The 25,372-nt window shown below is 41.6% G+C and overlaps 1 protein-coding gene across 1 annotated transcript in view; it reads left to right on the forward strand.

Moving 5' to 3' along the window:
- GRHL2 (grainyhead like transcription factor 2) overlaps positions 1 to 25,372 on the forward strand; it is a 168,538-nt gene that overhangs the window by 95,508 nt on the left and 47,658 nt on the right. The window contains exon 8 of the mRNA XM_036264003.1: positions 11,463 to 11,557. Within this exon, the coding sequence (XP_036119896.1) occupies positions 11,463 to 11,557 (95 nt within the window). The remainder of the gene's footprint in view (positions 1 to 11,462; positions 11,558 to 25,372) is intronic.

Here is a 25,372-nt window from a genome sequence, read left to right on the forward strand (position 1 = left end):
ACAGTTAGAATGAAGTTAAATCTCACTAAGTAACACAGATTTGCTTCGACTTGTGAGTCTGGGCTTAAAATCACTCGGAAGTTATTTTGTGTTCCGAGGTCACCCCAACCTACATTGTTAATTTATATAAGAAATATGTTGATCCTTTATGGTTAGTTAATTAGTTACTTATAAATTAATTAATTAAAGCTCCATAAGGTCTTCTCATCTTATTTGTTTATTCCCGCCTGTTCACAGGAAGATCAATTTCATTGATTAAAAGCAAGAGACAGTAAAACCCTTGTGTGGCCATTCATACCAGTGCTTATTTAGAGAACAAGTGAAAAGAGCTTAATTTTAAGCCCACCCAAGTTGCTGTAAATTCAGAGCTAGAAACCACGGTGCACATGTAGTTACATGTAGTTTCTTATGTGTCTACACATAGGAAATGACCTTTTGTTAGTTTGAAATCAAATTTACAGGTCACGATCAGCATTCTTAAAAAAATGAAATCAAATAGAATGAAAATACTAACATACATGGAACACAGTACTGGTTTACAATGTAAAATGCTTTTCTTACTCTAAAATGATAGTTAATGCAATTGATGTAACACTGGCCCATACAATTCCTTCTCTAGAAACAGAAAGGTTCATCAAACCCAAATCAAATATCAAATTTAGCCTAAAGGGAAAGTTCCAAAAAAGTTTCCATTTTAAATGATATCTGTGAGGATATGATGATAAACCATGGAGAGTAATTAGTAATAAGATTACTAATTCCTGCTTCAATACCAGAGAGTCAGCCTTTTTCCAGTTATATTCTATGGGTCACACATTATATCGTCATAATTTCAGCCGTTAGTGTTCTGGGTTATATATGGAACAGTGCTCATTTGTAAGGTTGTGTATCATGGAAATCAGAGGGCTCTGGCTTTGTATGTAGACAGAACTTTTTAGGTTCCACCCCCAGCTTGGCCCCTTAACACTAAGTGACTGTTAGGGAAGGTACTTAACAGGTTTCCTATTCCACAACATAGGAATAATTTTAAAAGCTACTGATCAGAATTGCCCAAGGTAATGTTTGTGAAGCATATCTATTTAGCACACACTTGGCTCCTGAAAACTGGTGCTTTTCCTATTATTTGCTCAGGGGCCAGGACCAAAGGGCGGAAATACATTGAATGCCTCTAAAATGCAGCTCAAGTGTCAACACACTTTAGGAAACACACTTTGCCTCTGACTTGGGAGAAAAGCATTATAAAGGAAATAACTCATTAGAGTTCTTTTGCATTCAGGTTTTAAGGTGCTACTTTTTTTATTTTGAAAAACAAAAATGTCTCAGAACCTACTTGGACGAAGGTTTATTTTTTCGACCTATTTCAAGTCAGAGAGAATCCCCCTAGGATGACCCTTGACTGTTTCTTGAGACTGAGCTGATCCTATGTGATCTTAACAGACAAAGGGGAGCAAATGCTGAGGTCAGGTGGGATAGATGCAGTAGAGACCAGTGTTCCCATCATCCACTATGGTACTATCAGAGTCTATTGTCTTAGATATTGCCTCTCTTCTGTAGATGAGGACGTACAAGTTCAGAGAGGTTCCATAACTCACTGAAGGTCTCAGGGCTTGGTGAGAGGTCGGAAATTAAGCTCAGGATGGTGTGTCTTCACCAGCAGTGTCCTTTCTTCCCGTACCTTGGGTGCTGCCCTAAATCAATTCCTTGTATTTCCTGTTCTGAAATATATAAACTACCCTGAGTTCTTGGCTTTAAAAACATCTTCTTAGGCTGCAGTGTCTGTTCACGGAATTGGCAATAGTGCCCTGAGCTATTTTCAGCATTCCAGGTTCATTATTTCACGAGTCCAGACAGAGTCCACACCTTTCAGAAGAGAAGCAATTTTTTATATTAATTATACCAGTCCTTTTAATCTCCAACAATATATACAAAAATAATTAAAAGGGGTAGTTATAATTTACCAAGCATGTGAAACATAATTAAGGGGAAAGAATTAAAAATTCCTTTGACGGCATTCCAGAATCACACTTACACATAAACCACTGATCGTATGCAAAACACAAAAAAGTTAGCAAAATCGTTTACCATTATGCTGCCCATAACAGTTAAGATAGAACCCAATCCCATATTGCAATGCACCCATGCTCAGCAGCCGTTTGCTGAAACACTGTCAAATTTATCTTTTCCCCACCCCCACTGTTTTTTCCGAAGGGCTAGCTTTTGAACTTTTCCTTCGGCCTTCCTGGTGCCTGCAGGGCATGGAGATGCTTTCTCCGCTTCTCCCTAGTGCAGCGCCCCAACCTAGACCTCCTTCGCAAAGGCATTTGCAATTGTCCAAAAATGTCTAGTTTCTGCCTCATCGAACCTTCCTCAGCACCTCTCTACCAGCTAGTTGCTGTGTAGGATGTGCTGTGATTTTTCTCTACAAGGTGTTAATATCGGGTGACAATTTATTGTTTGATTTGCAAGATAAACATAGGCAGTGGTTAAAAGTTTGGCCTTTGGCACCAGATAGACCCGGATTCAAATCACAGGTTGGCCTGTTAACCAGCCACGTGGTATTCTACAAGCAGCAACTCTGTAGGAGGAAGATGCTAATGCCTACTGCACAGAGTGGTGGTGAGGATTCGGTGAAATAATGTTGGTAAAAGGCCCCACACAGCCTTGGTACTCCGTGAGTTCTCGATTCTTGGCAGTTATTATTGTCCCAAGAGTATTTGCATTTTAATGTCAGAAGATGACGATGCCCTTACCCAAAGGAATAAGTGTTTTAGAATGGGATTGCAGGCTTGAGAACAAGTGGACTTCTTGGAACAGGTGGTACTCAAGTCTCACCGTCTAGGTAACTGCCTGAGCTTCCTATATGTGCTGTTTGTGTCCAACAAGAGGGGAAATCTTGTAGAAAGAACAGCCTGTCACATAGACTTCGTGGATAGTTTGTGTGGGGACCTCAACAACAGACAAAGTGCTTTCTAACACCATAGTGATGCGCCCAAAGGATTCAGTCATTTTAATTTGCCAAAGACCAGTGCTACAAAGTGTGGTCTGGATGTCAGACTGGCAACATCAGCCCCACCTGGCAGGTTGTCAAAAAGGCAAATACTTTGCTACATCCCAGACATACTGAACCTTTGGGAGTGGGCCCAGGCAACTGCATTTTTCCAAAGCCCTACAGGTGATTCTGATGTACCCCAACATTTGAGTACTGTTATAGAACATCCACTCAAGCCTCATTCTGCGTATCTGGGGAGCATCCTAAGAGGCTCTGGAGAATGTGCATGGCTGTGCATTCCCCTACTCCTCACTTGACATTCCAAGGATGCACACGGCCTTAGGGAACCCTGGAAAGTTTAGTTCTATCACTCACAACATGACTTAACAATGAGGTCAACTTCATTTTTATTTCATTAGACAGATTCTCATTTCCTCTTCCCATGATTTTATTCTTCTTGACAATTCAAGCTAGTCGCACACTCCAGGGTTGTCCCTTTGTGTGCAAATTACAAAGATTAATAAGAACTACCTTTTAACTCAGATTCAGTTAGCATGCTTTTTTTTTTTAGAGAGACCCATTTCAGCCAATTATAATTTTGTTCCATCCTGCTGGTTTTTAGAAACATCTCAGCCATTTACCTATTTGTATCCCCATCCTCACCAAGTAGATGTTAGTACTATAGATACTTACAAACCGGGGTACAAAACATGTAGCTTTTATGTTCTCTCTCTCTCTTTTTAGAAAAAACAAGTCTATTCAAAATGTAATACGTTCATAATTATGTGCTTTATAATTCTTTTAAAGTGGGGTGATTGTTTTTCAGCTATAATAGCTATCATGCAAGAAAAAGTCACTCACTAAAATCACAAGACTTCTGATGATCGGAGGGAATCCCAGACGGAGGGGTTTGAATGGCGACTCTCAAAAATATGTTCATGTTCTAACTTCTAAAACGTGTATATATGGCCTCATTTAGAAAAACGGTCTTTATAGATGTTATTAAGTTAAGGATCTCAAGATGAGGTTATTCTGCTTAGGATGGACTCTACATTCAGTGACAAGTTCTTAGAAGATAAGGAAGAAATAGATGCAGAGACACAGAAGAGAACAGCATGAGAACACAGAGGCAGTGTTAGAGTGATGCATCTGCGTGCCAAGGGACACCAAGGACGCCAGCAACCACCAGAAGCTGGGAGAGCCGTATGGGACCCATTCCTGTTCAGAGCCTCCAGAAGGAACCAACCCTACCAACACCTTAATTTGAACCTTCTGGCCTGAGGACTGTGAGAGAGTAAACTTCTATTGTGTTAGGCCTCTGGGTTTCTGGTCATTTGTTTTGGCAACTCAAGGAAACTAAGCTCATTGAACCAGCTCATCACAGTCCCTTTCACTGGTTGCAGCTGTCAACATGGACAAAATTTGTGCTTGAGAAACTTTCTTGAGGGACTAAGTGAAGGAAGGCTTAACACCATGTTGCTGAATTTCTATTTTTACACCATAAGTTATAAACCTTGAAGCAAACAACACTGATCAAAGGATAGTAACACAGTTTTCAGGACAGGAGATGCATCCTTTGCATTTTATTCACTGGACAAGTATGCATGTGGACAAAGCATCGTCAGTGTGCAGAGGGTGTGCAGTCTTTCGGAAAACTTGGAGCGTCATGAAGTAGTAGTAGAGCTATTTTAGCATTTGTAGGTAAATGGCTTAGAGCAGTGGTTTTTAACGTTTTCGTCTCATAGCACATGTACACTAATTACTGAAATTCTGCAGCCCATGGAAAAAAAATGTTTTTGTTGACCCGACAAAAAAATAGATAAAGATTTGATTCATTCTCACCGGACGGCTATTGTGTTCGCTGTTGGCATTTTTTCACTTGACAGTCTAACGGAAAAGAGTTCAGGTATTGCATGTTTTAAAAATTCTTGTGGCACACCTGTTGGTAATCACTGACTTAGAGACTAAAAACAAAGGATAGAGATGAACAGGCATTTCTTGAATTGCATAATTAGAGGAGTGTGTGACATCAGTTCTTTGTTCTGTCTTTTGTTTAGAATACCTAGGGATCCATCCATTCATTCATGTACTCACTTATTCAACTAACTAATGGGGTGCATCTTATCTGTCTGATGGTCAACTCTGAGACAGCAGCAGTACTTAAGACAGGTTTCTTACCCTCATAGAGCATATATAGCTAATGGGAAATGCTGGTGAGAAATTAATAAACAAATAAATAAAACAATGGTGCATGCTATGAAAGAAATTAATAAGCTAATGTAACCACCCAATATAACGTAGCCTCATTAGTCTTTTTGTGTTTTTTGTTTGACATTAAAGAGCAGATTAATCATAATCTGTGGTTTATATAAATAGGTAGACAAATAAATAATGTGTGGTTTATTTATTTATTTTCTATTTATTTACATTCTGCCTCTTTCTGGACTATAAGACCCACAGATCAGGGACCTAGTCTTACTTTATGCTATTTCTCGAGTTTAAGGACAACTGCCCGGCACACAGCAGGCATAGAGTAAATACTTGTTTAATACATTTAAAATATTTTTTTATTGATTTTTTTTTTTTAAGAGAGGGAGGGAGAGAGAAAAACACTGATGTGAGAGCAGAACATTGATCAGCTGCCTCCTGCACGGCCCCTACTGGGGATCGAGCCCACAACCTGGGCGTGTGCCCTGACCAGAATTGAACCATAGCAACCTTTTGATGCCCGGGGTGATGCCTAACCAACTGAGCTACACTGGCCAGGGCTGTTTAATACATTTTGAAGAAGTGAATATGACAGAAACCAATGAGACCCTGTGCAAGAATAGGGTACTCAGGAAGTATTTTATTTGTATTTGTATTGCATTTGTTAAAAAAAAAAAAATTCCTTTCGTTTTCTGAACTAATACATTTTTTAAAACAAATTTTATTAAATTTATTGGGATGCCCTGGCCAGTTTGGCTCAGCAGTTAGAGCATCAGCCCGCGGACCAGAGAGTCCCGGGTTCAGTTACTGCTAAGGGACGTACCTCCGTTGCAATTTGTCCCTGGCCTTGGTTAGGGTTGTGTGGGTGGCAGCCACTCGATGTGTCTCTCTCACATCGATGTTTCTCTCTCTTTTTCTCCCCCTCTCCCTCCTGCTCTATCTAAAGATAAATGCAAAAATGTCCTCGAGCGAGGATAAAATAAAATAAAATAAATAAAAAGAAAACAAATTTATTGGGATGACATTGGTTAATAAAATTATATAGTTTTCAGATGTACAATTCTATAATACATAATTTGTATATTGTATTGTGTGTTCACCACCTCAAGTCAAACCTCCTTCCATCACCATGTACCTCCCTTTTACCCTCTTCTACCTCCCTCCACTCTCCCTTTCCCTCTGGTAATCACCACACTGCTGTCTGTGTCTGTGAGTTGTTTTTTGTTGTTGTTGTTGCTTAATCCATTCACCTTTCTCACCCAACTCCCCCTCCCCTCCCTTCTGATAGCTGTCAGTCTGTTCTCTGAATCTATGGGTCTGTTTCTATTTTGTTTGTTAGTTTATTTTATTCATTAGATTACATATATAAGTGAAATCATATGGCACTTGTCTTCTCTGACTGGTTTATTTCATTTAGCATAATACTCTCCAGGTTTATCCATGTTGTCACAAACGCTAAGATTTCCTTCTTTCTTTTTCTTTTTTTTTTTACAGCTGCATTGTATTCCATTGTGTAAATGTACCACAGCTTTTTTACCCACTCATCTACTGATGGATACACGGGCTCTTTCCAGATCTTGGCTATTGTAAACAATGCTGCAATAAACATAGGGGTGTATATATTTTTTTGAATTAGTGTTTTGGGTTTCTTTGGATATATTCCCAGAAGTGGAATCACTGGGTCATAAGGCAGTTCCATTATTAATTTTTTGAGGTACCTCCATACTGTTTTCCACAGTGGCTGCACCAATCTACATTCCCACCAACAGTACATGAGGGTCCCCTTTTCTCCACATCGTCACCAGCACTTGTTTGTTGATTTACTGATGATAGCCATTCTGGCAGGTGTGAGGTGATATCTCATTGTGATTTTAATTTGCATTTGTCTGATGATTATTGATGTTGAGCATCTTTTCATATGTCTATTGGTCATATTTATGTCCAACTAATACATTTTTTAAGGCAAATAGATTTTCAGGTGCAGAAGCTATGGAAAAATAAAAACTTATAATGCAGCAACTTAAGAGATCTAGGATACATGCTTGACCAAACCATTTTGGTTTGTCTTTATTTCTGGATATAACATTTGTTTTTTAAATCTATTATTGGCCTGAACACCTTTTCTTAAAAAATGCTTATTAAAAACTTCAAAACAGCCCTGGCCAGTTTGGTTCAGCGGTTAGAGCATTGGCCTGCCGTCCCGAGAGACCCGGGTTCGGTTCCCGCTAAGGGCACGTACCTCGGTTGCAGTTTGTCCCCGGCCTTGGTTGGTCGTGCGGGTGGCAGCCACTCGATGTGTCCCTTTCACGTCAATGTTTCTCTCTCTCTCTCTCTCTCTGTTCCTCTCTCTCCCCCCCACTCTACCTGAACAAAAAATGGAAAAATGTCCTCAGGTGAGGATAAAACAAACAAACAAACAAACAAAAAACCCCTTCAAAACAAAGTGACATGACTATCCTTTAAAACAAGTAGCTATGAAGAATTGGGGAACTTAATTTCTGTAAATTCCATGGTCTGCTTCTGTCTTCAGAATTTTAATAGATTGGCTGGCCTGCTGAGAGCACGGGTTTGCATTTCAAATCATCCCCAGTACAGTCCCAACCCCTTACTCTATGTTTGTAAGATATAAAATGGCTTTTCTTTTTATCTCTTAGCTTTAAATATTTACTTTAAAATCAATAAGAAAATTGGAACGCCCTAATAGAAGAATGAGCAAAGGGCAGAACAGGTAGCTGTTGGACAAATGAATAAATATAAAGGCAAAGAGAAAGAATATAAAGAAAGACCAAGAGCCAGAGAGCAAATGAAAGACGGTTCTACCTCCTTAGCAATCAAGGAATTGCAATTAAAATAATGTGAGCTAAAGCACATGACTGTCTAACCACTATGCTGCACACCGGAAACTAAGGCAAAATAATACTGAATGTAAACTGTACTTGAAAAACCATTTTTAATTAAAATATATAATAATAAGCCAGCATGTTTTGCATACCAATTGGGAGAGAAGCTGGAACACATACACTGTTACTATGAATATAAGTTGTTTCAAGCTTTCCAGGAACAACTTGACAAAACGAATGAAAAACCTTAAAGATATTCTTGCTTTTGACTTGTAAATTTCACTTCTGAAAATATATATTAATGGAAATATGAAGTATATATGAATATTTAGCCAGGAAGATAACTAAGTGATATTTAAGGTAGTAAAGTATTGGACATCATCTAAGTGACCAACAAGAGTAAAACATATGGCACTTTATTTTAATCCAATATAATAGTATTTGGCCATTAAAAGTATTTTCCACAAGTTTGTTCATTGACATCAAAAAATACTGAAGATGTATTAAGGGGGGAAGCAAATTAAAAAATAATTGTTACAATATTGTGTAAAATATTTATAAATTTTGGAGAAAAGGAGACAGACTGAGATAGGAAAAGTGAAGTTTATACGGACGTGTTTTTAGTGGTTGTGGGTGAGTAGATTATGGCTGCTTTTCAGTATTTTTCTCATTAGTTCATGGTCTCTGACTTTCTTATGGGGAACACGTAAGACTTTATAGTAAAGTGTGTTTGTTTTATTTAAAATGTAAAGATATATCGTTATGCTTCACAGTTTCCCTTGGGAGACCAATAGAAACATGGACAGATGGCATGAATAGGCAGTTTTTCGTTTTTATTTTATTTATTTATTTTTTAAAGAAGATTAAAAAAAAATTTTTTCTTTATTGATTTTAGAGAGAGAGGAAGGAAGAGGGAGGGAGAGATAGAAACATAGAAACATCAATTGGCCGCCTCCTGCATGCCCCCCATTGGGGATTTGGCCCTCAACCTGGGCATGTGCCCTGACTGGGAATCGAACCAGAGACCTTTTGGTCGATGCTCATCTACTGAGCTACACTGGCTGGGCAAACAGGCAGTTTCTATAAGGAGACACTGGTTGGCATCCTGGTAGTGAAGAGATGCTTGAAATCATAACCGGTAGAAGAAATACAAATATAATATCTCTAAGATACCACTTTGTACATGGGATTGGCCCCAAAAGTAGAAATGTGGTGAGAAATAGGGGAAATAGAATTCTTGTTGGAATCTAGACTGATGTGACCATTCTAGAGAGGGAGTCTGGAGGGCCGTTCTGGAGAGCATCCAAGTAGGTTTTCCTGTGATTAACCATCCGTCAGGGTCCAGTAATAGTTCTATTGAAAAACAAAATGAAACTGCCTTTGTTCTAGTATGGATTCTTTTCAACTTGTTAGTGTTATGGGCTTTGTTTTATTATTATTTGCATTATGGACAGAAAAAGCATATAAAAATACAACTCTCAACCCAAATCACCAAACCAAATGAGTTGTATTGATAAGAGAATTTTGGTAAAGGATAACATCAACTTAGATTTTGTGACAAATGAGTAAACGACTAAAAATGATTACATATATGAACTTTAGGGAAGCAGACTTCAGACTTTTAAAGCATTAACATAGGGAGCTTGTTACAGCCTTAAGAAGCCACCAGCCCTGGATGGTTATGACAACTTGAGAGAACACGAGATGAGAAACCATTTGACCAGAAACATGGCAGGTTTTGTAGGCAATGAAGACTTTATACATCCTGGAAGTCAGTCATAGTAACTAACTCTAACCCTAACTCAGAAGGGAAATTTTAAGAAGATTGTATAAACAGACCTCCAATATCATTATAATCGAGGCTTCCTGTGACTGTCTTTGCGGGGTGGGTTATGAATGCACAAAGTAGCGTTGAGGGCCTAATTGTGAAGGACATGATAGGTCATGGGGAAAGATTTAGCCTTATGAAAAATTATAAAAAGTACATGATCACAGTTTCCTTTTAGAAAGGTAATTATGACGGCTTAGAGAGGAAGAACATATGTGATTAGGTGATCAGTTTGTGAATAAACCAGGCCTCAAAGAAAAGCAGATGGGTTTTACCATGATGCCAACCAAGCAGGACATGACCAATGTTTAGTTAGTACACAAGGGACAGAGTTAAGGTAGGATGTCATGTCTGAGGAGGCCAAGAGTAGAGGTAAAAAAACCCAGAGGATAAACATAAGCTAGCAACCTCGGGAAGCAGTGAGCATCGAAACTAGGAATATCATGTCCAGACCCAAAGACCAACTGAGTCTGTGTATCTGTAATATTTTCAACAATAAAGATCAATTTACAAAAACTATGATGGATGGTCCCCATGAAATTCTATGTAGCTACAGTTAGATATAGGTGTGTAGTTAGATTTGAAAATGTCCAGAGCTAGGCTTGCCAGATAAAACACAGTGCCCAGTTAAATTTGAATTTTTGATTAAAAAAAAAACATACTTTTTTAGGATATAGGTATCCCAAATACTTGCTAAATCTGGCAACCCTACCCATAGCACAACATGTGAAAATGAAAGCTATGTACGCAGGCCAATCAACACAACTTATAAGAATGTGACCTGGCAGTGTGGCTTGATTGGTTGGAGGTTGTCCCATACTCCAAAGGGTGGTGGGTTCCATTCCTGTTCAGGGCACAAGCCTGGTTGCACCCCGTTTGGGACACGTGCGGGAGACAACTGATCGATGTTTTTCTCACAGTGATTTTTTTTCTCCCTTCCTCTCTCTCTAAAAAAATCAATAAAAATTAAAATAAAATATAAAAAGAAAAGAATATGTAGCAAACATCAATAGCTATTGTGTGGGGATGGATAATGGGGATAAGAAGCAATAAATAATGCTACATAAATAAAAGAATAGAGGGCCCTGAACGGACAGTTGGTGATAGTGAGCTGAGTATGATTGCCTCAACTTTCCATACCCAAGTCCCAAAGAAGTAAAAAAAAAATTTCCAGCACTCTCCTGGAATTTTCTTCCTGAGGACAGTGGCTGGCTGATAAACAGACTATTTTGTTCTACAAAACAATCTCTATGAATACTCTGCGCTTCCAGCAAACTGAGTGGAAGGAACAGGTAGGTGACAAGGGACTCGGGAGAAAAAGCATCATTTTAGAAACCTAGTAAAAAAATGAAACGAATGAACAAATCAGTTAGGAACATTGCTTCACCTGGACTTAGTCTTTCAATAGAAGAACATATTTAAAATCTTACAAATATTAGTGAAAAAATATCAGCAAGTGTTAAGTCCTCGTGTGTTGCCATAAAAACAGCTAGAAGAAGAAACAAAGTTTCTGTTTCCCCACTGGAAAAATAACAGTTCTATACATGTCACCTAGTAACTCTTGTTCTTAAAACCATTGTCTTTTTTAATATTACAGCAGATTACAAGGAGAGCTTTAATACGATCGGAAACATTGAAGAGATTGCGTATAATGCCGTTTCCTTCACCTGGGACGTGAATGAGGAGGCAAAGGTGAGTGAAAAGTGGCGATGATTCATTGGTCAGAACTTTCAAGTAACACGTCCTTTCTCTGCAGGTGTTTTTTTTTATAACAGTTTTTATAGGTGGGAAAAGATCTGTTAACTTGAGCCAGAACAAAAGGAAATGAATCTATTATCTTTCTCTAGAACTCACACACGTTCAGTTCTGTGCAGCTAGCTTGCTTTGGGGGTGGGGAGGGTAAAGGAGAAGAGGATGAGTACCTGTTCCTCTGCGGCCCCCGCAGAATGCTCCAAGACCATGTCCCTCCCAAGCCCCCAGGCTCTGTTTTAGCCCTTGGGTCTGGCATAGAGCGGGCATGGAATCCTGTCTCCCTGCACTGCAGATTTTCCCAAAGCCCCACTAACTGCAGCCTCCTTCAGAGGAGGAAGGTGTTCAGAACTAATGTTTTCATAGGTAGGTGACTGGGAATGTCTCCTGAACTCAGGATTCCTTCCGGTTTAACCTGGTGATGGAGGGGGCAGGAGGCAGGGCTGCAGGTCTCCGAACTTCCTCCCTGAGGTGTACCCGCTGCTGTGACCTTGAGCCACTTTTGTTTTTTTTCTTGTTAACTGCTTCAGCTTTTTCTCTCTTTCTGGTGCCATTATGGTTAAAAAGGGCAACAGTAAAATCTCCAGCAAGGTGTGCCCTGAGGATAGACGGCTGCCGTTGCCCGGGTATAAACGTGACACTCGCTGGTACTTGATTTGCTTTCCAGCCATGAGTTTCTCTGAGTTTATGAAAACTCTAAACTTTCTCTGCTCTGCACTCTTTTGTTCTCTTTTTCCCCCTTCTGTGTTGTATAGCTTCTGATTCTTGATCCTTATTTTTCGCTAAAGAGAAGTTTCCAGATGAAACCTAAGTTTGTTTTGTACTTCAGCTATGTACCATGTAGGAGGGCGTTACAAAACTTCGTCTTCAAACTAATGAAAAGGTCAGTGTAAACAACTCCCTTCAATGCGTTATTGTCTGCAAGCTGGGGAAGGCTGGGTGAGAAAGGAAACTGGATTGAAGTTTGTGGGCAGGACTTATAGAAGAAGATGAATTGCTCAGTGTCTCATTTCACTCATGTATAAAACAATGTAAATGAAATTGGCTGTAGGCCCAAGAAAGGTGACTTAAACGGGCAAGCAGCAACAGGGTGCCTGAGCAGCCCCGAGAATGTTCCCGTGGCTCAGCGCCCGATGCAAGGAAGCAGGTCTTGCAATAGGTGAGAGGTCAGGTCCCACACAGAACTGTGGGGAAGTTTGTCTTCTAGGGGCCACTTCACCTCCATTTAAAGTTCCTTGCCCAAGCCCCAGGCTTTCCCTCCATGCCTCTTCCTCTCAAAGGCTAGGTTACTGGGCTAGATCAAAAATGTCGTCAGTGGGGCTGGGGTTAGAATCCTTAGCAAGTCATCTTGCCTCTCTGGGACTCATTCAGTTCCCTTACTCAAAATAAAATAAAACAAAACAAACTTTTCCAAAGAACCCTGCCTTACCGAAGCGAAGCGAGTATGGTGTTGAAGATGTGATGTGTGAAGATCCAGGGCTCTTGCGGAGGGAGGGGAAACCAATAACCACACAGCAAGTGTGAGAAGGGAGGGCAGGCCCTCCACAGTCCCCAGAGAGACAGTAGGAGCCTATCCTTGGCAGTGCCTTGTCAATGTAAACAAGCTATGCATGTGAGCTGTAATCGCGGCCCTAATTGTCATTATCATGCAATCTCTGATAATGAGTGCTGGCGGGTGAATGCCTTAACGTTATGTGCCAATAGGGGGCCTTTTAAAGAAAATGCCAAAGTGGAAGGGGCAGCTTGAATGATGGAAGCTGTGAGGTGCAACAGGGAGGTAGTAAATTTGGGTTGAGTTGACTTTTCTTTCAGCCTAGTGAAGACAATGCCATTCCTTACCCAAAGGCAGAATTCCACTTACCTTGTTTAACCGTGTTTGTGCATGTGTGTTGTTCCAGATGACAAATTTAAGCTCACATAGAAAAATTAGCTCGTTTCTTTAATACATGTTTTTAGTTACTATTACTTGATTGTTGCAATTGTATGCAGTCTGGATTAACCAATAAGTAACACAAAATTGTTTCAAATAATTTCCCCCAAACTATTAGAAAGGCTTTTAAAGAAAACTGTAAAAGTTAAGTCCATTTCATTAGTGAAACCAGGTTTTTTTCTTCAACTCACAGAACCTAAGATATTTCTTTAAAATATTACTGATTGTAGCCCTGGCCAGTGTGGCTCAGTTGAATGGGTGTCGTCCTAAGCACCTAAAGGTTTCTGGGTTCGATTCCCCATCAAGGAACATGCCCAGGTTGCAGGCTCCATCCTGGTCAGGGGTTGTATAGGAGGCGGACAATTGATGTTTCGCTCTCACAAAAAATCAATAAAAAAATCTTTAAAAAATAAAATGCTACCGATTTTGTAATAAGCAGACTGTGAAAAACAAAGCGTGGTTGAGAAAAAGGTTTTTAACAAAGCAAGAAGTCAAAGGTGTCCCTCACCATAGAATCGTTTGTGATTTTCGTATTATGGACCTCTGAGGAGCAGATGAATTTGCTTCCTGTTGGTGACATCTACCCAGAAATCTTCTGTAGGCTTCAGAGCTGGGGTTGCATCCAGTGTCACGTGATATTTTGGGTTATGGGACCAGAGGACACAAATTTGTGATCTGCAGCCATCATGTGTTCCACAGAATGTGTACATGTGTCATGCATTTATGTACTTTTTCTCAAATTTTTAATTTTTTGGTCCACATTTAATCATGAGGAGATTATTACTTTAATCTAGGTTTCTAGATTCTTTGGGGTACAGAATATGGCAACCATAAGCCCAAGTGTCTGCAAGGCCATGAGTCGTTCTTGTGAGGTACTGCCTATGCTCCTTCCTGCTTTCTCTAGCCTTCTCCATTCTGCAGCGTTCTCTGAGCTGCCCTGGTGGACATTTGAGTTTCCACACCCCAACCGTGGCCCCTCAGCCCGTTGAATAAGCAGTTTACGTCCTTACGTCTTCACTGGTTTGCAGTGGTGGGGAAGGTGGTGGCAGTGGAGGCTGAGTGAACAGGACCCGCAGCCTCCCCTTTGGCCAGGCCTTAGCCAGCAGGCCAGGGTTAGAGAGAGCAGCCGCGACACTTGTGAATGCCCATACGGTGGCAAATCTTGGTCTTTGAAGATGTTTCAAAAAACACCAGAAATCACTTGGGTCCAAATGTAAATACCCATCAACAAGTTGGACAAGACCACGTTAGGGTTAAAAATTAGATTTCTTTATACACTTGAAACCTATACGATCCTATTAACCAATATGACCCCAATACATTTAATTAGAAAACTGAGATTTCTTTTCTACAAGACCAGCTTTGAAGGAGGTAGTGTCAGAAGAGACTACAAATAAACTTCGAGCAGCAGCCCTGGAGAAAACCATGTATCTTCCCAAGGTGACTCTGTTAAAGGGTAGTTTTTATTTGGTGGATATTTCAGTTTGGGTGCATTTATTAAAAACAAACAAACAATAACAACAACAAAACAACAGTTCGGTATTTGGTCTTCTTATTACCTAAGTCTAATCAAGAGCGAATGATAAGGTGATAGAGTTTTCCGGAGCCATTACCACTTTTTTCTTTGGTTGCTGACCTACCTTGTACTTCTGCCTCCCGCTCAGCATAAACAGGAGAGAGGAAAGGATGTGAAATCCTACTCGTTTAGTTTAATTGTAGGAAAACGTTTGGTCTGGGAAGGTGTTAAAACGATTCGCGAAGATGAGGTTTGGGAACGAATTCCTGATCTCTAGTATCAGTTGCAGCTGATTCTGGCAGGACCGCCACCGAGTTCTTCCACCAGAACCGGTTTCGCCGGTTGCGCCCAGCGTCTTTCTGCACAGTGACAGCAGCACAGAAACCCTTTCCACCAGGACCGGCTCCCCCTCAGCGTCGGTGCGGTCTGGACGCTCGTCTAACGTGAACAAGTGTCCCTGGGTCCCTGGCAGTGACTCGGGTGACATCCAGGTGGGGAAGGCTGTGGTCCCTGTCCACCCTGTCACAGCTGGGAAGTCGATGGGGGTGGGGCGGCAGGCGATACCGACGGGAAAGCCCTGAAACTCGTCCTGGCTCCGGAAGAGCCGGTTCTGTGACTTCTCCCTTCTGAGCTTCACTTTCCTCAGCTGGAATGGGAGCAGAGATTAAAATAGATTTTAAAAATCAACAGATTATTAAGGCCCCATCCATATGATTCTAATAGGAGTACCGCCGTGGTACATTCTTTCACATAACTCCCATTCACAAGGCGATTTCATTTTTTCTTTCTCCCCTTAGCCAAACACTAGCACCTACAAAGTAGACTCATTGGCCACTAATCCCCGAGAGGAGGAATTCCCATGCAAGACCCTGTTGAGTTACGAGAGAGCAGCGAGCTCAGATTCCTCCAGGCGACGACATCACCCCTCCAGAGCAGGCTCCTCCCTCTCCCAGATTTCCAAGGAGATTCTTGAAACTGGACCCCTTATTTTGGTCCAGGGCATTTTCTCTGTTCGTAATGATCTCAAGATTAAACCAACCTGTGTGCTGCACAGGCCTCTCATGCGACCACAGAGAATTACTTGAGCGTTAAGATCCTCCTTAGTGCTTTGGGGAACAAGTTTCCTTTTTGTGCCTTTTCACTGAAACACCCTCCCGATCCCCCTATTTCTAGGCTTTACCCCTCTCATGATTTATAAACTACCTAAGAAGAAGGAGACTTCTTTCCATGAAACCTCCCCCCTTTTAAAAAATTTTTGTTTATTGATTTGAGAGAGAGAAAAAAAATATATTGATATGAGAGAGACACATCCACTGATTGCCTCCCACAGGACCCCGACCAGGGCTGGGGACCGAACCGCAACTGAGGTATGTGCCCTTGACTGGAATTGAACCCGAGACTCTTTGGTCTGTGGGCCGACACTCTAACCGCTGAGCCAAACCAGCCTGAGAAAAGCCGATGAAGTGGATGTGACGCCCCAGCTCTGCCCTGTGGCTGCCCTGTACGCGGGGCATTTGACGCGGCTCATGTCATGATTTGCTTCGTGTTGTGAGACATTGCTGGAGCTGTGGTGTAGGAATACTTACTTTTCCCATTTAAGTCCAGGTTTCTTTCATTTCTCACTGTCTGCATCAACCCTTTCTCTTCCCATGCTGTCTTGTCAAGGTGCAACTAGTGGCCAGCAAGTCAGATTAGTCCTTTGCTCCATCAGCTGCTAGTGAATAGAAAAAACCTCTCTATCTTCATTATTTCAGTTTTAGTCAAAAGACGGGATGGTGGAAATGGCAGTGCTTTGATTATAGCCTATGAAAGGTAGTAAAATGGAGACAACAGAGTGTTGTAACCTTCATGTACACTGCAAACTATTCAGTGATTCAGGGTGGAAAATCAGGTTATGCTGACTGAACGTCTGACTTGAAACTGAGTACCAAATCATGGCGAATCCATTAAATTGTCCCATACTTACTTTGTTCCCTCCTCCCTTTTCTCTTTCTTTCAACATTTCTTTTTGGTCTAAAATATTTAATCAGTTTTTATTGGGCTCCCACTGTGTGTCAAGCACAATGCCTTAGAAAATTACGATTTTGTAGTCTTGATAATCAGGCTGGATACCAGGGAGAAGAAAAGATATATAAATACTGATTTGCAGGATGAAAAGAGAAATCAAAGAACAAGCCGAAGGAGACCATACCCCTTTGGTCATGGGTTCATGACTCAGCTCACCCCCCTACCCCCCGGGGGAGTTCTATTTTGCTTACAAGACAGTCTAGGTGAAATGGGGTTGATACTACTGATTTAGAAAGATTTACATTCCACCGATTTGCCAAAGTTGGACCCAATTTTGAGCAGATTATCTTATGGAAGGTTAGAGAATATTCTAGGGCATCTTCCATGGTCTCAAAAGTAAAGAAAAGCTTGGGGGAGGCTCCTGAGAGGGGCCTTAAAAGGTCAAGATACACATTGTGAAGCAGGGCAAATGGCATTTTTATGTGTTTGCTGGGCGTGGTGTGGGTGATGGAAGCTTTAAAAGGGAAAGGTAAACATTTGCTGGAGTCTTTGGTATTGAACTTAAAGCCAGGCCTTTGTTCCAGTTTCATAAGGTAATGGATGGCAGGGAAAGCTATAAAGCTGGAGTTTATTCACATATAGAAGGAATACTCTTTAGGAGCCATCTCACTGAGGATATCAATAGCTCGATCTTTTGTTAGAATGTAGAATATCCATGGTTTCGGACCTGAATCCTGCTTAGGGCTCTGCAACTTACATGCATGAACTGTTGTGTGTGTACAGAGAATGAGATTACAGAGTCGGATTTCATAGACTGATGGTGTGTGTGTGTGTGTGTGTGTGTGCATGCGCACGCCCCATGGTTAATATTTATTTAGTGATTACCATACATAGGCACTTTGCCAGGTGCTTTTTATACATTACACAGTATTTATACTTTTAAGAGGATATAATTTTTCATGGAAATAACGAAGACTGTGAAGCCCAGAGAGGTGAGCAAGCTTACCTCAAGCTGACAGCTAACGCAGGGCAGAGCTGGAGTTCCCACCCTGGGCTGTCTCTTTCCACGCTGCCTTTTATACTGGAGGCTCAGGTAGTAATATCTTCCACATTATCTCTGGCAAAAGGGCAATCATTCCTTCGAAGCTTGATGCCTGCTGCATATTATGCTGCAGGCCAGGCAGTGGGAATTTGCAGACAGATAAGCCAAGCAAGTATGTTGTCAGAACATTTGGGCTAGGCAGGGGACTGAGACATAGCTGTAAATAACTGTGATATGAGGCAGACAGTGACAGTGACTCTAATGAACATAGAGTTAACGTGCAAGGAGCGTTTTGGAAAGAGAAACTGTTTATTTAAAAACTGTTCCCAAATTTTTATTTTAAAAATTTTCAAATGAAGATTGACAGGCTAATACAATCAACACCACATACCCTTCACCTAGATGGACTCATTAATATGTTGCCAGCTTTGTTTGATCTCCTCTCTCCCTCTCCCCCCCCCTCTCTCACACACACACACACACACACACCCCTATACTTTACTTCTGAACACTGCAGCATGTGGAGAGATCATCTTTCTGTGGGACCAGGGAAGACACAGGGAGGGTGCAGCAAGCAGGCCTGTCTTGAGGGCGGAAGGTGGGAAGAGCAGGGGCAGCTGACGAGCGTGTGCTCAGAGGCGCAGGGAGTGGAACGCACCAGAGCCAGGGAAGCGTGGAGAGCAGCAGAGAGGTCAGAGCGGTCTGGAAAGAGGGGCCGACAGAAGCCACGAGAAGGGATGAGATTGCCACAGAGAGAATTAGAGGGTGGGCCACAGAGGGTCAAGGACGGGACTTTAGACCTCCTCCACTTAGGGCATGTGGAGGAAGCGGAACCAGAGAATGAGGAGGTGGTCAGGGAGGAGAGCACTAAAGAAGGGAAGGGGAGAGGGGAGGAGGAGGAACTGGCCAGTGAATTCAGTGCTGTGGGCAGTGGCTTCTTGTCACCTGGGCTTCCACGTGTAGCATCAGCCTCAACTTGAAAAGTGTTAGAAATGCAAAGACTTGGACTGCCCACCTCAAACCTACTGAAGTGGAAGCTCTGGGGGTGGGGCCCTGTAATCGTGGTTTAACAAGACCTCCTAGATGCATACTGAATTTGAGAACCCCTGCTTGTAAAGAAGCTATTGAGAAGGCTGACCTTGAAGAAAGCAATTTTAGTAGAATAGCGAGGACAAAAGTCAGATTAAAAATTGTCAGGGACATGGCCTGGGCATTGCCAATAATTTATATGTGCACGTGTACCCATGTACAAAAGCCATGTTGAAAGACATGTATTGAATCATTATTTATAGATGGAATATATGTGAAATATATAAATATATATAATACATATGAAAAGACGGGACAAACATAATATTAAAAAATTGTTAGTCCATATTTCACAGCTCTTTATACAAAGAAAGAGAAAGAGCTATCTTCAGAATTCACTGTCAAAGCAAGGTGCAGAGCTGTATGTTCAGTATGCTGCCATCTGTGTAGAAGAGAAAAGGACATGTATTTCACAGCCTATTTCTAGAAGAATACAGAAGAAACTGTGAAGGACACTCAAGAAATGTAGGTTGATTGGGGAACAGTGTGGGGCGGGGTGTACTTTCAATGTACTGTTTTGTGCCTTTTGAATTTTGTGTCCTATCAGGTATTACAAGCTCAAAACAAGCTTTAAGTATTAAACATGAACAGAAAAGGTTTAAGATAACAACAAGTGATCAGAAAGTTGAGTGCGTGAATCTTTCCGTCTGTGCTTACATTTTTCCTCTGTGGGAGCTCATTATTTATGAAACAATGCAACCTATTGTTACGAAATGCTGAGCTTCTTCCTTCTGAGTTGCTGTTTCACAATATCTGTTCAGGTGACAGAGCGGAATGCAGAATCCACAAGCTGAGGGGCAATGAAGGGTCTGCCTGAGACCTTTCTCCCTTGCCCTTGCCGCCATAAAACCTGTACTCTACCCTCTCTCAAAGTGTTGGGCAGAGAGAGATTTTTATGTTTTCACCTTAAATATGTGTGTGCTCAAGTGAATGTGAATCATAACTAATCTACCTTTGCATTCTTTGGAGATAGCATCACAAAATGTCTCGGGAGAGAATCCAGATGGGAAGCTATTGTAGTAATCCCACTGCCAGGAGGGCAGGGACGAGGGTACCAGGTGACACAAAGGATGCCAGCCTCGCAGGAGCAGTCGGGAGGTAAAAGGCATGGGGCTTTGTTGGCTGTTGATGGTGCCATGGGGGTGAGGAAGAGCTTGGAGCCAGAGATTAGGACCAACTGGACAACAAGGTATCTGAGAAGACGAGACCATGGATGATAGTAAACTTCCTTAGATTTTTATGGCACTTTGCTGTTTTAAACATGATCTCATTTTATTATTATTATTATTATTATTATTATTATTATTTTATCCTCACCCGAGGACATTTTTCCATTTTTTGTACAGATAGAGTGGGAGGGAGAGAGAGAGAGAAACATCGACGTGAAGGGACACATCGAGTGGCTGCCACCCGCACGACCAACCAGGGCCGGGGACAAACTGCAACCGAAGTACATGCCCTAAGCGGGAACCGAACCCAGGTCTCTCAGGACCGCAGGCCAACGCTCTAACCGCTGAGCCAAACTGGCCAGGGCTATTATTATTTTTTAATCCCCATTTGAGGATATGTTTTTATTGATTCTTAGAGAGGAAGGGAGAGAGAGAGAAAGAGAGAGAAACAAACAAACATAGATGTGAGAGAGAAACGTCGATTGGTTGCCTTCCTGACCAGGGATCAAACCCACAACCTAGGTATGTGCCCTGACTGAGAATCTAACCCACAACCTTTTGGTGTATGGGATGATGCTCCAACCAACTGAGCCACTGGGCCAGGGCAAAAACATGATCTCATTTTAAAGTGTCACAGTACCAAGGTAAGAATTGTTATAACTATTTAAAATATGAGGCAAATGAGACCCAGAAAAGTTAACTAAGTAGTCCAAAGCCATAATTCTAGGATTTGCACCAGGTACAGACCTTTTTTGAGCCTCTTACACATTTTTTTTTTTTCCGTGCTGTGCTTTCCTCTCGTTCTGCCCTCCAGCATCAGAGAAAACTGTCTTTCTTCTTACAGAACTTCACTTGTGAGTTGATCTCACTTAATCCCTGCCTCCGAGGCTCTTAGCTCCCACAGCGCCTCCTTGCTGCAGCCTCTTACGTTTGTCCTCTCTTGTGTGAATACTTCCTCCGCCTTAGAACATGCTGCTGGGCCTCGCTGCCCTCTGCCTGTGTTCCTGTCTGTCCCTCCTTCTCTGCCAGCTTCTCAGCCGAGATGCTTCCTCTTCATCTTCATGTCCTGTCTCACTCGCCCCAGAAACCTAGTTTCCCAATTTTTCTTCTATTAGTCAGGCCTGGGAAAAGGACAGACCCTTTTTCTTCTGACCTGGGTGGCCTTTCCTCAGCCCTCACTCTCCTTGTCCTCTCTGGAACTTGGATGCTGGGTACTGTGGCCATAGTTCTATCTGCCTTGGCCTCGATGATATGCACCTGACCTCATCAAATGTTCCTTATTTGACAACAGTGACACAAGCATCTTGGTTGACTTCTTCCCTCACCAACCTCCTATTTATTTCAGGCTTCTTCTTAACTTCCCCAACACAATCGCTCCTCTCCCATTGGGCTGCCGCTTTCCTCCAGCTCAGGGCTCCTCTGGGAACTGTTCCCTGGCTGACTTGAGCTTTCTTCTTTTCATCATGTTCTTCCAGCATGTTTGGTCTGGCATATTCAAATTAGTATCTGATCATACCACAGGGAAAACTATTATACCCCCTTTTTCTTTAAGGGCGGGGCCCTACCATAGACTTGTGTGTCTCCCATAGCCTCTCTGTATATAGTATCTTCCATAGTGTGTGCACGTGTGTGCGCGCACATGTGTATGTGTATTTGGTGCTCTATTTAGGTTTGTTGATATTCAGACAGGTAACATTTTTGTTGTATAAATCTGGTCAGAAGCAGCTAACGCGGCTGTATTATCTTGACAAGTTCAGCTACTCAAAGCAATCTCAACTCTTGAGAGGTTTTGCTTATAAAAGCAAGAGCATAGATCAAGAGGGAAATGTGTATTTAGAAAAGTAATTTTATCTTAACTCACTGGACAAATATTTGTTGAGTATCTCCCACGGGCCTGGCGCTGCGACGCCAGTGAGCTTGGGGCCGACAAGGGCCCTCTTCTGGGCTCACAACCTCACGGAGCAGACAGATAATTAAGCACTAAACAGGCCCACAACAAGATAAATCCAAATAATGTGAAGTACTATGAAGAAAATGGAAGAGAGCAGTGTGACAGAGTGTGCTACTGGTGTGGGCTGAGGCGGGGGGAGGGGGGGCGGTGGAGGAAGGGCTGACACTGGACTGAAATCGGAAGGAGGAGTGACGATGTGATGATCTGTGGGGACAGCACGGGAGGCAGAGGGCAGAGCAAATAGCAAAGGCTGTCAACTGGGAACACGCTTCGTCTGTATGTTCTGGAACTGGAAAAAATTGAGTTCTAACAGAATATAGAAAACGGGTGGAATATGTGGGTAAACCAAATGTGTATGTGCGTGTGTATACAGGGGAAAATAAAGAAATACACTCCCAAGCTTTAATGCATTTCCTGAAAGTGCTATATAAATGGAGGTGTCTGGGAGTCTAGGAGTGTCTTAGATCCTCAACCAAATAACACGCTGTCTGAGGGCAGGGCCTCCAACCTGTGCTGTCATCCTTTCCCACCTCCTAGCATAATGTTAGACCCTGGATAAACATTTGGTGAGTTAATGCATGAAAAAAGGAATGGATGCCGGAGACTGAGACGTCACATGCTAATATTGTCTATTCTGGACCTACCTCTCTGTCCCGTTTGCACTGCGTCTGCGCCCAAACACAATTCTGTGAAATGGAAGAAAAATGCTGAAATGTAAGCAAACCATCTTGAAGGTCCTTGATAATTCTAAGAACCAAGAGGAAAACAGAGTAGGGAAATTGGCAAGAGCACACTTCCATATTTTTATATTGTTTGTGTTTTAGAGTGAAAATGCTGTTTTTATGACCCTGTAATTTGGAGGCTAACGTGTGTGCCATTTCTTGGAAAAGTCGCAACCTTAGGAAATAAAGAGCTTTCGTAGTCTTTAATCAGAAGGATCTTCTTGAAAATGCAAGATGCAATTGTTTAAAGAGAAAAATAAATACTTTCCATCAAATCGTGGACATTATGATTTTTTAAAATTCAAATTGCTTTCTAAATCAAAGATTAGCCCATTTATTTGAATGGCAAGCTCTCAGAAAAATCTTGGGAGTTAATAATCAACTTACTGTAGCAATGCTAAAGCCCATCATTGATCTGTGTTTATTTTAATAAATCTTATTTTTTGGTACGTGCCCCTAGCGGGACCCGAACCCGGGACTCTCTGGTCCACAGGCCAATACTCCAACTGCTGAGCCAAACTGGCCAGGGCTATTTTACTAAATCTTTACTACACATAGTGCACAACTGAGCGGTATTATAACCTGGGCAAAGTCACTTATCTTGTATAAAAACTACAAAACGAGAATTATAATTCATGTGTAAAAACAGTTTTATTTTTAAAATGTCTATTGTTATGAGACTGCCTCTGTTTCTGGAAAGGTCTTGGTGCATTTTGAAACAATCTTTCCATCTGACTCAATCTTTGAAGCAATGACAAAATTAAAATTATATCTGTTATCTGCCTGGATACACCTGTTCTAATGAATATCTTTCTAAAAAATAAATTATGTACTGTCAGAATTATAGGAAAATAAATAACAGGTTTTGGAAATATTGTGTGAACATATATAACATTCATAACTCTTGGGTGACAGACCAATTGTTGTGGCATTTATATGCTGTTTGCATAATCAGTACTCCTACTGAGGTTAAAAAGAACTTTCTGTGCTTGACATTGCATGAGCATTTGTTGGGGGAAGCATACCTTTCCCTACGTTTCTGTAATACACATTTACAAACAGTGCTTTGTAGATAAACTTCCAAGAAATTTGATCTCACATTTGCCTGCTGTGCCTGGAGCCGGGACATGGTTGGGTTTGCAAGATGAAACAAATTAATGCTTATCAGTTTCCAAGCCAAGGTTTTAGTTAATGCGCCTCTGTGCCTTCCCACCCCCACTCTCTTCCCCAACTGCTGTTAAAGTTCAACCATTTGGGTTCTCTGTGCACCACAGTGAGACTATGATCGATACCATCGGGTACTGAAACTATGTTTTGCTATTGGGTCAGACGGCCAGGCAAGAGGAAAGCAGCGCCAACCCTATTACAGATCCCTGCCTCTAGGTAACTCTGGGAGGCCACCACCATGTAGTAAAGACCAATTCTCGTGTTGTTTACTTCTTATATAATCAGGATGCCAGGAATCACTGGACCTCCTACTAAGGACCTTTCACTATTAAGAAGACCTAGTCTAAGTGTCTCCTGGTAAAATCTAGTGTATTGTTCCTCATTTGACCTTTAAAGACCTTCTCTACTGGGTGGCTGATTGCTATAGCTCCTCCAAGGAGGATTTGGTCTCTTTATTGTAGTATATTGCCAGTAAGCATCTGTTATTTCAGCGGATCTGTCCTGCTGAAGTGGCCTTTGTAAATATGAACATTCCATCAGCCCAGCTCTCTTAGTTGAGACTTGGAGCTGACAAGGCCACAATTAGTCCTGTTTCCTGCCTGTTGAGTATATGCCCACTGTGAGTGATGTATGGATAAATCAGTGAGCCAACCATGAGTCCTAATAGCTTAGGAAATATTCATCAGAGCACTTTTCTCCTCCGGCTTCTGCGGTACTAGGCAGGCTTTATGAGGGAGTAGAAAAATAACCAGTGTGGATTGAGGCCCCTGTAGACTACAGCACCGACCGGAAGACTTGTATTTGAAATATGTGGTCAGAAATATGAACAACTGCATTGCTCACCAGAGCAATCATTTGATTTGCTTACATAAAGTTATGTTTACACATTCGGGCCAAGATAATCCCATTGTCAGTAATAACAATAAAAGAAGTCAAGTGTTCCAAGGAAAGTATAATTTTATTTTATTTTTTTACCTGAAGATCAGCATTTGATGACGTTATTCTAATCTTTAGAGCACCATCATGTTGTCTCTCCATCTAGCCTTTGGCTTCTCTGATTGCCCAGGTCATAATTAGTGCATTTGTACTAGTACATCACAGTCTCAGGGACATGGTAGGTATTTGAACATAATTTTGTGCCATGACTGAATGTTCGCTGCTGTTA

This window comes from Molossus molossus, unplaced genomic scaffold (assembly GCF_014108415.1).
Source record: "Molossus molossus isolate mMolMol1 unplaced genomic scaffold, mMolMol1.p scaffold_m16_p_16, whole genome shotgun sequence".
Taxonomy (NCBI): Eukaryota; Metazoa; Chordata; class Mammalia; order Chiroptera; family Molossidae; genus Molossus; species Molossus molossus.